Genomic DNA, 13,342 nt, shown 5'->3' with positions numbered 1-13,342 from the left:
GGGGGACATGCATCCAGTCAATCACCCCTGCGGCATGGTATACAGTCGGGAGGGAGTTGCCCTGGGAGTCCTCAACATTGACTCTTGACCCCATGAGCTCTCATGGCTGCAGGTTAAACATGGGCAAGGAAACCTTCAGCTGATTGCCACGTTCTAGCCACCATGTTGAACACCACTTGGTGGAAGCACTGAAGGTGGGAAGGGAATACGCTCTGGGTGGGGGACTTCAATGTCCATCATCAAGAGTGGCTCGGTAGTACCACCACAGACCGAGCTGGCCGGGTCCTAAAGGGCATAGACTACAGCAGGTGGTGAGGGAACCAATAAGAGGGAAAACCATGCTTGATCCTCACCAATCTGCCTGCTGCAGATGCATCTGTCCATGATAGTATTGGTAGAAGTGACCACTGCACAATGCTTGTGGAGACAAAGTCTTGTCCTTACATTGAGGATACCCTCCATCATGTTGTGTGGCACTACGTGCTGAATGGGATTGACTTTGAACAGATCGAACATCTCAAGACTGGGCATCGATGAGGCGCTGTGGGCCATCAGCAGCAGCAGAATTGTCTACCACAATGGCAAACTGCATTCTCATGGCCCGACATATCCTCCACTCTACCATTACCACCAAGCCAGGGGATCAACCCTGGCTCAATGACGAATGCAGGAGTTCATGCCAGGAACAACATCACGCATACCGAAAAATGAGTTGTCAACCTGGTGAAGCTACAACACAGACTACCTGTGTGCCAAACAGCATAAGCAGCAAGTAACAGACAGAGCTAAGCGATTGCACATTGAACGCATCAGATCTAAGATCTGCAGTCCTACCACATCTAGCCGGGAATGCTGGTGGACAATTAAACAACTCACTGGAGGAGGAGGCTCCACAAATATCCCCATCCAAAATGACGGAGAAGCCCATCATTCGCAACAATCTTCAGCCAGGAGTGCCGAGTGGATGATCCATCTCGGTCTCCTCTGGAGGTCCCCACATCACAGATGCCAATACGATTCACTCCACAAAATATCAAGAAACGGCTAGAGGCACTGGATACTGCAAAGGCAATGGGTCCTGACAATATCCCGGCAGTAGTACTGAAGATTTGTGCTCGGGAACTGGCCGCACCCCTAGCCAAACTGTTCCAGTACAGCTGCAACACTGGCATCTACCCAGCAATGTGGCAAATTGCCCAGGTGTGTCCTGTACACAAGAAACAGGACACGTCTAACCCAGCCAATTACCACCCTATCGGTCTACTCTCCATCATCAGCAAAGTGATGGAAGGAGTCATCAACTGTGCTATCAAGCGGCACTTAGTCAGCAATAGCCTGCTCACGGACGCTCAGTTTGGATTCCACCATGGTTACAAGGTGGTTGTGGTGGTTGGAGGTCAATCATCCCAGCTCCAGGACATCACTGCAGGCGTTCCTAGGTCCAAATATTGTCAGCTGCTTCATCAATGACCTGCCTTCCATCATAAGGTCAGAAGTGGGGATGTTTGCTGATGACTGCACAATGTTCAGCACCATTCGTGACTCCTCAGATAATGAAGCAGTCCATGTCCAAATTCAGCAAGACCTTGACAATATCCAGGCTTGGGCTGACAAGAGGCAAGTTACATTTGTGCAACGCAATGACTATCTCCTACAAGAGAGGATTTAACCACCGTACCTTGACATTCAATGGCATTACCATCGCAGAATCCCCCACAATAAACATCCTGGGGGTTATCATTGATCAGAGACTGAAATGGATTAGTCATATTAATACTGTGGCTACCAGGACAGGTCAAAGGCTAGGAATCTTATGGTGAGTCACTCACCTCTGACCTCCCAAAGCCTGTCCACCATCTAGAGTGTTGCCTGGGATGAGGTGGCCGTGGCTGTGAGCGCTGGGAGTGTGACCAGGGGGAATGCCGTCCAGTGCAGGAAGAAGGTCAACGAACTACACCCGGCAGCACAAGTGAGTAGACACCAACGCCCACCCCCACCCTCATCCCCCACCCCTGGAGACCTTTCTGCCCCCACGCGAGCATCCACCCCCCAACTCACCATGCGACCCTCAACCCTTCTTCCACACCCCCTTCAACCTCCCCAACCGTCCCTTCACACCACCCCTCTCGCTGAACCCCCCCCAACCCTTCCTTCACAACCCCCCCTCCTTTCATCACTGTGAACTGCTTGTGTGGCTAATGATGTCCTCTCTGTGTCTCCTCAGGAAAAGCAATTGTCACAATTGCCGGGAGAGGGCCCAGACTGGCGGTGGTGTGTCGGACAGAAGAATCCTCACCATCTTCGAGAAAGGTGGCTGGCGGACTCCACAGAGGTGAAGAACCACTGGGCTCCAGCCAAAGAACCTTTCAACATGAGTTGTTATTGCCTTACTGACTGACCGATCCCTCTCACCGACTGTATGTCCACTCTCCCGCAGTCCTGCAGCCAAAGGTGTCAGCCCATCCCGGGTGGCACACTCTCCAACCTCCCAGGACAACACCTCGGAGGAGAGCTCTGAGGATGACATGATCAAGGCGTCACAGTTGTCATCCCCACCCTCCACCAGCGCAGATATACGCCCCTCAGTGGGAAATGTTAGTGGTCAGGCTTCTGGGGCACAATCTGGTGAGCACCACACTGCTGCTGAAGTACATCAGGTGGAGGCAGGAATCCCCAGGTGAGACAACAGTCGGAGGTCTGCTTGATCCCAAGACCCAGCTGGGTCCCAGGCTGATGCTGAGCCTGTGGAAGAGGTCATCCTGGAGCTGATGGAGACATTAGGGTGCAGCCGGGACATTGCCGGGACTTGTGTAGATTTATTCGAAAGCACCTCCCAAATTTGTGATGTCTACCACGCACAATAAAGACAAGGGGCGAAATTCTCCAGAAACGGCGCGATGTCCGCCGACTGGCGCCCAAAACGGCGCAAATCAGACGGGCATCACGCCGCCCCAAAGGTGTGGAATCCTCCGCATCTTTGGGGGCCGAGCCCCAACCTTGAGGGGCTAGGTCGTCGGCGGATGAATTTCCGCCCCGCCAGCTGGCGGGAAAGGTCTTTGGTGCCCCGCCAGCTGGCTCGGAAATGACATCTCCGGGCGGCGCATGCACGGGAGCGTCAGCGGCCGCTGACGGCATTCCCGCGCATGCGCATTGGAGGGAGTCTCTTCTGCCTCCGCCATGGTGGAGACCGTGGCGGAGGCGGAAGGGAAAGAGTGCCCCCACGGCACAGGCCCACCCGCGGATCGGTGGGCCCCGATTGCGGGCCAGGCCACCGTGGGGGCACCCCCCGGGGCCAGATCGCCCCGTGCCCCCCCCAGGATCCCAGAGCCCGCCCGCGCCGCCTTGTCCCGCCGGTAAGGTAGATGGTTTAATTTACGCCGGCGGGACAGGCATTTTAGCGGCGGGACTTCGGCCCATTCGGGCCGGAGAATCGAGCGGGGGGGCCCGTCAACCGGCGCGCCGCGATTCCCGCCCCCGCCGAATATCCGGTGCCGGAGACTTCGGCAACTGGCGGGGGCGGGATTCACGCCAGGCCCCGGCGATTCTCCGACCCGGCGGGGGGGTCGGAGAATCTCGCCCAAGATGTGCATGGGATCATCACTATCAATAAGTTCCCCTCCAAGTCAGACATGGCTTGAAATGCATCGCAATTCCTTAATCGGCACTGAGTCAAACTCCCTACCTATATCATGGTGGAGGTACCTTACCTACAGATTGCAGCTGTTTAAGAACTAACATCTGAAGGTCAATTAGGGATGGACAATTAGGGATGGAAAATAAATGGTGGCCGTGTCAACGATGCACACATTCTATGAATGAAAAAGTAACATTAATAATGCTGAAAATATCTATTTCTTGAGCTCTGACAATGGAAGTGCAGGACTTATGCAATTGGAGTGTGAAACCTAGTTCTAGCTGTTAAAAATTAGAGGTCAGCTGGTTCAGTTTCCTTTGCTGATCTTTACATGACAATGCATTTCATTCAGTATAAAATTTATAATGAAACTAATTATAATACACTACATTGTAAATGATTATTGCATACATTTTCATGAATAACATTTGAATTTACAATCAGAAAATGCTGCAGCAGCTTAGTTCCTGTGTTTTGCACTCAAATATTACAGACTTGAAAATTAAAATATCCCCAGTGTCAATAATTATGAGAAAGTTTAGATTCCATACAATATTGACCAGATTTTATCAGTGTTACCCTTTCCGTATACCTATAGCTGCAAATAACAGCTTAAAAATATTCACTGCTGTCAAAAGACTAATCACGAGAGTTTTTATTGATCAGGACTCTGAACTAGAGAAAGTGGAAGACTGAGGGTTGAAATAAAATCTGAAATAAGAATACAATATCAGGTTAAGAGGAAGTTCAAACAAACAGAAAGGCCTTTGAAAGATGCAGCTGTCTCCAGTAAATTGCAGGAAATGAGAGAGCAATTATGCTGTTGCCAAAATTTCACTCAGCTACAGGATTTATCAATTATTCAAATAGTCAATATATGCCCAATATAAACTCTCTCCAGAGCGTTGACATAGGAAAGGAAATTGAACATTATACACAGTAAGTTAGACGTACATTCCCAGAAAAAAAAAATCAAAATTGTTTTTCAAAGGATACCAGTGTGTTTTTTTGTGCATGCCTTCCTAAACAGGATTGGCTATATTTTTGGCAGCAGGTCTCAGAAAACCATTTACAGATTGTTGCATTAAAATTACAAATGACATTTCCTGTTCTGTTCAGATGATATAGTCTCAACCTTTTCATTATTACTCACCGGATTATCATACATTTGCACAATTAGCTGCTTTACGCCATAAAGTGTAGGATGAGCCCAAGCAGAGGGATCCTGCCAGTGTCGATTTAGATCAAACCCCATTAAAGAGCACCTAAAGAAAGAGTAAATCATGATTTATCAAAGGAAAACTTGTACATTTATTGTGTTATAGGTCAGGGTTTAGAGAACCCCAAAGTGTATCATGGAGTTCATCTGACCCACAACTTTTAATAGATTGTGATATGGGGAGCACACGGCCCACTCTAGAGGTGTGGTACAGCAGAAATGGAAAAGTATTTTTAAAAACAAAACAATGTTTATTCTATGAACTCAAGTTAACCTTTGTAAAACAAACAGTGAATATCTGTGGTTAGCACAATTGCTTCACAGCTCTAGGGTCCCAGGTTCGATACCCGACTTGGGTCACTGTCTGTGCGGAGTCTGCACGTTCTCCCCGTGTGTGCGTGGGTTTCCTCCGGGTGCTCCGGTTTCCTCCCACAGTCCAAAGATATGCAGGTTAGGTGGATTGGCCATGCTAAATTGTTCTTAGTGTCCAAAATTGCCCTTAGTGTTGGGTGGGATAACTGGGTTATGGGGATAGGGTGGAGGTGTGGGCTTGGGTAGGATGCTCTTTCCAAGAACTGGTGCAGACTCGATGGGCCAAATGGCCTCCTTCTGCACTGTAAATTCTATGATTCTATCTTAGCAACCATTAATTCAAAAATAACCCCCAAAGAATACAACACTAAGTAATCCTTTAAGCTGTCCTTTTAACAGCCAAATGACTTAACACCCTTTAAACAGAAGCACATCAGGGTTTACATTCAATACTGAAAACATTTAAATTTCTGAATTCGCCAAATGGTCAAGAGATAGTCCTTCATGGCAGAGAAATCAACAGTACAGCTGCTTTGTCTGACTTCAGCTGCAACACACTGAAAAATAAAACCAAAAAGACAGACACATCCAAGCTTTTATCAAAGTGAAACTAAAAAGCAGAACCAGAGCTCCATCCACACTCTGACATCACTGCAGTAACATGAGCAGCTAACCATTTCTTAAAGCGACATTCTCATGACAATCGTATCCTCTTTTGAGGTGGTTGAACAATAGGATAAGACTAATTATCTGGTAGACATGAGTAACATCAACATACTTCATTCAACATTTTCAATATATTAGCTGTTTAAATTCAGATTTAATTGTTTTTAGCATTCATTTGATGCAATTTTCTTAAATACATAGATCTAAAATTCATGTATCCTGTTTTCTAGAAGTGGAAGTCATGATATGCAACCTGCCCTTGCCTGTTCAGATCAAGGTGGACAGCATGCAAACTTGGAGCAACTGTCTATATGATTATTGTGCCTGGCTAAGAGAGTTTCATGTTTCATAATGCTGGAGGCTCGCCTTGTGCTCAGCAAGGAGGTGCATAATGGTGTTCAGAAACCACATGGTACATCCAGCCTACTATTTATAAAGGCTGGCTGCCCCTCCTAAAGGGAAGGTACACTGAGGAATATTGGTACTAATTCAAATATTGCGAAACACCAGGGCAGAGAGAGGGTTCCATGATGTAGTGCTGGAGGCATCAGTGCTGTAGGAAGAGATGCCATAGTTCCATCGGGGTTCCAGGGAGCCCACAATGACTACCCTCATAAGAAGATGGAGCAGATAGCCAGGGTGGCCAAATGTTGGAGTCTCAACCTAAGGATGTGGCAGCTGTGTCACAAGAGGTCTGATGACCTCCTGGGTGGTCACTGTCAGTGAATGCATTTTTACATGAGCACATTGTTCACCTAGTACCAGTCCCTGGCATGTAGGACTCTCACCTAATCATAGAATCGTAGAATCCCTACAGTGCAGAAGGAGGTCCGTCGAGTCTGAAAGAGCACCCTACCTAGGCCCACTCCCCCCGCAAACCTATAACCCCACCTAACTTTTGGACACTAAAGGGCAATTTAGCATTGCCAATCCACCTAACCTACACATCTTTGGCATGGTAGCACAGTGGTTAGCACTGTTGCACTGTTGTTTCACAGCGTCAGGGTCCCAGGTCTGATTCCCGCTTGGGTCACTGTCTGTGCGGAGTCTGCATGTACTCCCCGTGCCTGCATGGGTTTCCTTCAGTTTCCTCCTACAAGTCCCGAAAGACGGGCTTGTTAGGTGAATTGGACACTCTGAATTCTCCCTCTGTGTACTCAAACAGGCGCCGGAGTGTGGCGACTGGGGGATTTTTACAGCAACTTCATTGCAGTGTTAATGTAAGCCTACTTGTGACATATAAAGATTATTATTATTAATTACACACTATCTCAACCTATTAATGCAGTCTCACACCCACTTCTCACTCTCTCCATGTATCTCGTTATTCAGCAAGGTATGCAAATGATTCAAACACGTTGCAATGCAATATCTGACAATCTGCCTTCTCTATTACAATTCAAGGTGACACAGAATAAAATTGAGAAGAGAAGAACTGGTCGGATACAAAGAAACCTACATCTCCTGAATCCTATGACGGAGATCATTGCTTGCATCATGGGGCCAGCTCTGGCAGGGACTGAGGTAGCATATAATCCCTATAGTGCAGAAGGAGGCCATTCAGCCTGTTGAGTCTGCACCGACCCTCTGAGAGCATACCCTACCGAGGCCCATTCCCCCATCTTATCCCCATAACCCCACCTAACCTACTGAGGGGTAATTTAGCATGACCAATCCGTCTAACCTGCACGTATTTGGAAAGCATCCAGCATGACTAAGAACACTTAGAACATTTTGGTATGTTCCTGCCTTATATTCCTGCTCATTTCCCAGCACACTGTCATTCTGCTCTCCCGAATGTTGAATATGTGATCTTGGAAATTTTGTTCTGAGCCCCACCATTCTTCTCTCACCTCAACCTTTTCCTTCTTTGCCTGCTTTTAGGTACCCAAGAACTGCAATCTTTCCAGCCACAGCAGCCGAAGGAGGAAGAGAGACCACAGCACGGTGTTGACTAACCCAGTGGTGGTCAACTGTAATACCAGCAGGGACCACCACACCTGGTAGTGCTGCTAGGAGAAAAGAGATGACAGTTTTCAAATTGGCTGGCAGCTCTAGGTGCAGGATCACTGCCCTTAAAGGGACAAAACCCCCTATGCAGTTAACTGCCTGGTATATAGAATTATGCACGGTTTCAGGAATTGGTAGCAGTAGGGTTGCCCCAGGTATTCCAGCGTACTGTTGGGGCTATCGCCACGGCCATTAATTTTAATCAGGTGAATTATCAGGCAAGTGGCCTGCAGCCGGGATTGGGAGAAGGGCAACACGGGTACCAGTTCCCCAGAGGGCGAGGTAAGACACGGGATTTGCTGCAGGGGATTCAGACGCGGATTTGATGAAATGGTGTACAGATAAAGGCTAATGGACAAGCATCATAAAATGTTTGGTGCACTGGCAACCTTCCAAAAATTCTGCTGTCACTTTCAAGCAGTATGGAGGAGTTGGCCACCAATTTGGACTTTGCACAGAGGTTGGAGCCAATTCTTTACAGCATTCAAGCTGTTGCTAACTCCATGATAACACCTGTGGCTACAACCATAATGGGGTGTCCAATGTCTGAGTACCTATTGCACCACAAATAGAAGCAACCAAAGGTCTGAGTGCTGCATTGGAAGCCGAGACTGATATCACAAAATCTCAGTTTGTTGCTGTTATAACCCTGCGTAGGACTCATCCAGCTGGGAGTGATTGTTCCCTAATGCTGATTGGGCTGTGAGTTAACCAGCACCAACAGGTCAGACAGAAAGGAGTGAGGACCTGAGAGGTGTAACTGGGTCCTGTGCAAATACAGCTGTTATGCTGAATAAATGACTTTCTTATGAACTCTTTGGACTCCCCTTTGCCGTTAACTTCAGTTGCTATGCAAGCTCAGTTTTTGTCATGCAGGCTTGTCATCATGGCTGCAGATATCGATGCTTAAATGAGTTTGCAGTCCCACAGCTGTGCAGCAATCTGTCCTCCAGCAGATTACTAGGATTTCTGACAGTGTGCTCTGGGGATTGGTAGTAGCTCCATGGAACTACTGTAGGGCAGCACGGTAGCATTGTGGATAGCACAATTGCTTCACAGCTCCAGGGTCCCAGGTTCGATTCCGGCTTGGGTCACTGTCTGTGCGGAGTCTGCACATCCTCCCCGTGTTTCCTCCGGGTGCTCCGGTTTCCTCCCACAGTCCAAAGGTGTGCAGGTTAGGTGGATTGGCCATGATAAATTGCCCTTAGTGTCCAAAATTGCCCTTAGGGTTGGATGGGGTTACTGGGTTATGGGGATAGGGTGGAGGTGTTGATCTTGGGTAGGGTGCTCTTTCCAAGAGCCAGTGCAGACTCGATGGGCCGAATGGCCTCCTTCTGCATTGTAAATTCTATGAATTCTATGAAACACAAACCTCACAGATGATATTTCACACTCCCTCTCTTGCCACTCCACCAGAGCCCTTGCAGTTACCCATCAGTGAGTGAGCCGAGACTGCTGCCACCCAAACTGAGGTGGTGCTGTCCAAAGCCAGCCATTCTAGGCCCAGAGATACTCCTGCAGAGGGTGTTCTGCAATTCAGCAGTAGTCCCACGAAAAGTTAGCAACAGTAGTGGATGGCCACTACCAGGGTATGTTATAGATGTCATCTGCTCCAGCCTGGAAGCATCCCAATGTAAAGAAATTCAGGAAAACAGCTACTGACAGCGCCTTTTTCCCAATTCTGACTTTTCATCAGCACCTCCTTTGTGGAATGGAAGCACACACTGCTCCTGGCTCAGGTTGTGATAGGATAGTTCCTCGAAGACACCGGAGAGATAAAGCCTCCTTCTCAAGAGCTCATCTCCTCTCCTTCTTCTCCCCCTGTGAGTAGCTTGTACGTTTCTGGGCATCCTCTGCTCCATTTCACTCTCCAGCTGCAGGCAATGTGGATGGTAATCACAACATCCATGTCTTGGAACTCATGGTCTGACCAGAACACTTGAAGTCAAAATCAAGGCATTCTCCACATGCAGCAACACTTCCTGTTGACTCCACCAACTTTAAACAGCCCTCCAAACCCCAAGCACTCAAACAAACTCAGAGAGAACCACTAGGAATCAGTCAGTAGCTAATCTAAGAGTGTATTATTCTTTTAAATAGCATTGGTGGGGATCCTTCCCGATGATGTGCATGTTTAAGTGAGAACGTTAGCTGCAGTGGAGAGGTCAAAATCAAAGTGTTGGCATCAAACTAGCATCTGCCTACTCTGCATATTTCTGACCGATGCTCCTAATGTCAATGCTATTGACCTTCCGAAAATGTAATCCAGTGCCAAACCAGAAACGTATTTGCATGCAGCAATGCCAGTTTCAGGCCAAAGTGGCATGGCTAGTGCTGAAACTACAAAGGGTGGGATTCGGTGGAAAGATTTCTAATTGTGGTAGCAAGCGGGAACTACCGCAAGCTTCCCGGTGCACGGCCCAGCGAGGCCTACAAGGCTATTCAACCACTTAATGAAGCCCCATGGGCTTCTCGCCACAAGTGAAGGCTCACGAGCTGATTAACTGGCACTGCGCTCGCTAGCGCCCGCTAACACATTCGAGCAGCACTTAAAGAGCTCTTGCTCAGCCAACCCCAGCCAGCTGGCAACAATGGCGCCAGGAGACAACCCCAAAGTTCGGGGATGCAGATCTGGCCAGGCTCCCGGATGCAGTGGAGAACAGGAGGTATGTCCTGTTCCCCTGAGAGTCCCAGAGGGCCATTCACAGAGCAGCCAGTGCTGCCTGGGTCGAGGTGGCGGTGGCTGAGTGCCGGGAGTGTGATCAGGAGGTCTGACCCCCAGTGTTGGGAAAAGGTCAACAATCTATGCCGGGCAGCACAAGTGAGTCAACACCAACGCCCCCCCCCCCCCCCCCCCCGCGCCCCCCCCCCCCCCCACCCCCCTAGAAATTTCAGCCCCAAGGTGGGCATCCACCACCCCAACTCTCCATGCGATCCCCAATCCTTCTTCCTTCCCCCTCTCCATTCAACACCCCCCAATCCTTCCTTCACACACCCGCTCCCACCACAGTGAACCACGTGTGTGGCTAACGTTGCCCTCTCTGTGTCTCCTCAGGAAAAGCTCTCCCATAATCGCCGGGAGAGGGCACAGGCTGGTGGTGGGGGTGTCGGACATCAACGTGGAGGCTGGCAGGCGCCGCAGAGGTGAGGAACCACCGAGCTCCAGCCAAAGGACCTGTCAAATGTAAGTTGTTATTGCCTTACTGACTGACCCATCCCTCCCACTGACCACATGTCCATTCACCCGCAGGTCCTCCAGCTGACGGCGCCGGCCCATCACGGATGGCACCTTCTCCAGCCACCAGGAAAACATATAGGAGGAGAGCTCCGAGGAAGACACGATCGAGCATCAAAGCTGTCATCCCCTCTCTCCACCAGCGCAGATACATGCACCTCGGTGGGAAATGTTAGTGGTCAGGCTTCTGGGGCACAATCTGGTGAGCCCCACACAGCTGCTGATGCACATCAGGTGGAGGCAGGAACCCCCAGGCGAGACAGCAGTCGGAGGGCTGCTGGATCCCAGGACCCAGCTGGGTCCCAGCCTGATGCTAAGCCTGTGGAAGAGGTATTCTCGGAGCTGATGGAGATGTTAGGGTGAGGGCGGGACATTCAGAGGGAGGTGTCAACCATAGTCCAGCAGGTCCATAGCCAATTAGAGGAGTCCCAGAGGCTATGGAGCAGGCAATGTCGTTGGCAAAGGGTGGCACAGAGGCCAACACTGCTAGGATGATGACCGCAGTGGAGAGTCTGGTGCACGTCATCGGCACCATTATTAGAGGTGACCAAGGCATTCTGCAGTTGTTGACGGCCATGGCCGAAGGTCTCGGCAGAATGTCCGCCTCACTGGGGGATGTGACCCAGTACCAGGCTGCCTTTGTTGAGGTTCTGCGGGACATGTCCTGCTCTCAGATGGGAATGGCCGAGGCGCTGCAGAGCTTGTCCCAGTCGCAGGTTGGCATTACCGATGCGCTGCAGAGCATGTCCCAGTCACTGAGGAGCATCACCGAGGCTGTTAACACGATGGTGCAGACAATGGGGAACCACCAGGGCTGGCAGAGCCAGATGATGCAGGGGCAGCCGGGGCTCGAACCAGCTGTCCCTCCATCCCATGGTGAACCCCTGGGCCCTATGGGCACCAAACGGGAATGAGGGCTCTGAGTGCCAACAAGTCCCATACCATGGAGTGGCGATGGTAGCCATCGGCTCCCCCGAGTTCCACCCTTCTGCTGAAGCCACATCTTGCAGCCAGCACCCGGACAAGTGAGCCAGGGCCATCCGGCCTCGGACCCAGCAGTGGATGCCAGCCAGGGGCATCGAAGACCACGGGATGAGGTAAGCAGCTGGCTGCCTCTACCTCAGATGTGCATCCTAGGGAAACACCTAGACAGAGTGGTAGAGCTAGTAAGGTAAAGCACATCGAGAATCACTGAGGGCACAGGGGAGGGGGAAGGGGGGGGAGAGTTGGGGGATGGTGGGGGGGGGTCACCATCAGGAGAGTAGAGAGTGAGAAATTGTTACACACAATAAACACACTTGTGCACAACCAGTATGTCTCTGTCACCTTGTTCCGCAATGCGGGCAGACTCCGAACCTTTGGCCCATCTCTCCAAGCATCCCATCCCTCCCCAAGCACACCACGTGCAGGTGATCCGTGTGAGCGAGCACTCAGCTGACAGACAGGGTTCAGACTATGGCATAGATTGAGGAGCACTGGCGCTCAGCTCTCTGCGGATTATCATCACCCTTCTGCCCTCGACAGTGACCCATGCTGACACAGTCCCAGCATCCCGGAGTGATGTGACAGACACTCTGGGAGGGTGGGAAATGGGAGTGGGGGGGTGATGGACCAGGCCACGTCCTAAGTGAATTGGGCGAATATGAGGGCCTCCCTGACCTCCCCCAGGCTTGCCGGATCCTTGTCGCTGCTGCCTGACCTGCATACTCAGGTTGGTCCTCCAGTTCCTCCCTGGGCTCGTCCTCCAGCCTCTGCTGGTTCGGCGCTGCCTCATCATCTTCATTATCCTCCTCAGAGGTGGCCACATGTTCCTCATCATCAAACACCAGCTCATCGCTCCGCTGCTGTTCAAGGTTGTGGAGGGCACAGCAGACCATCACAAAGCTGGTGACCCTCCGGGGGTGTACTGGAGCCCTCTGACTGTTGTCTCACCTGGGGGTTCAGGTCCTCAGCGGATACCCCTTATCCCCCGAGAGCCAGCCACTCATCCTGAAGTGTTACTCAAAAAGGCTGAGGATGACCGACTGCCCCAGGATGGTGCTGTTGTGCACACTCCCCAGGAAGCATGTACACATGTGCATGATCTTCATCTGTTGGTCGCACACGAGCTGTATGTTGAGGGAGTAGAACCACTTCCTGTTAACATAGGGCACTCCCAGATGGCCCAGTGAGTACAGGGCAACATGCGTTCAGTCTATCACCCCGTGGACCTGGGGCAGCACGGCGATGGCGGAGAAACCTGCCGCCCGGGCATCTTGCTGGGCTT

At 50.6% G+C, this 13,342-nt stretch overlaps 1 protein-coding gene across 1 annotated transcript in view; it reads right to left on the bottom strand.

Moving 5' to 3' along the window:
• Positions 1–13,342, bottom strand: part of agbl4 (AGBL carboxypeptidase 4) — a 1,365,393-nt gene that overhangs the window by 242,673 nt on the left and 1,109,378 nt on the right. Inside the window, exon 9 of the mRNA XM_072510915.1 lies at positions 4,788–4,899. Coding sequence (XP_072367016.1) covers positions 4,788–4,899 — 112 coding nt within the window. The remainder of the gene's footprint in view (positions 1–4,787; positions 4,900–13,342) is intronic.

This window comes from Scyliorhinus torazame, chromosome 7 (assembly GCF_047496885.1).
Source record: "Scyliorhinus torazame isolate Kashiwa2021f chromosome 7, sScyTor2.1, whole genome shotgun sequence".
NCBI lineage: Eukaryota > Metazoa > Chordata > Chondrichthyes > Carcharhiniformes > Scyliorhinidae > Scyliorhinus > Scyliorhinus torazame.
The sequence above is the reverse complement of the archived record's forward strand: the minus strand, read 5'-3'. Positions and strand labels throughout refer to the sequence as shown.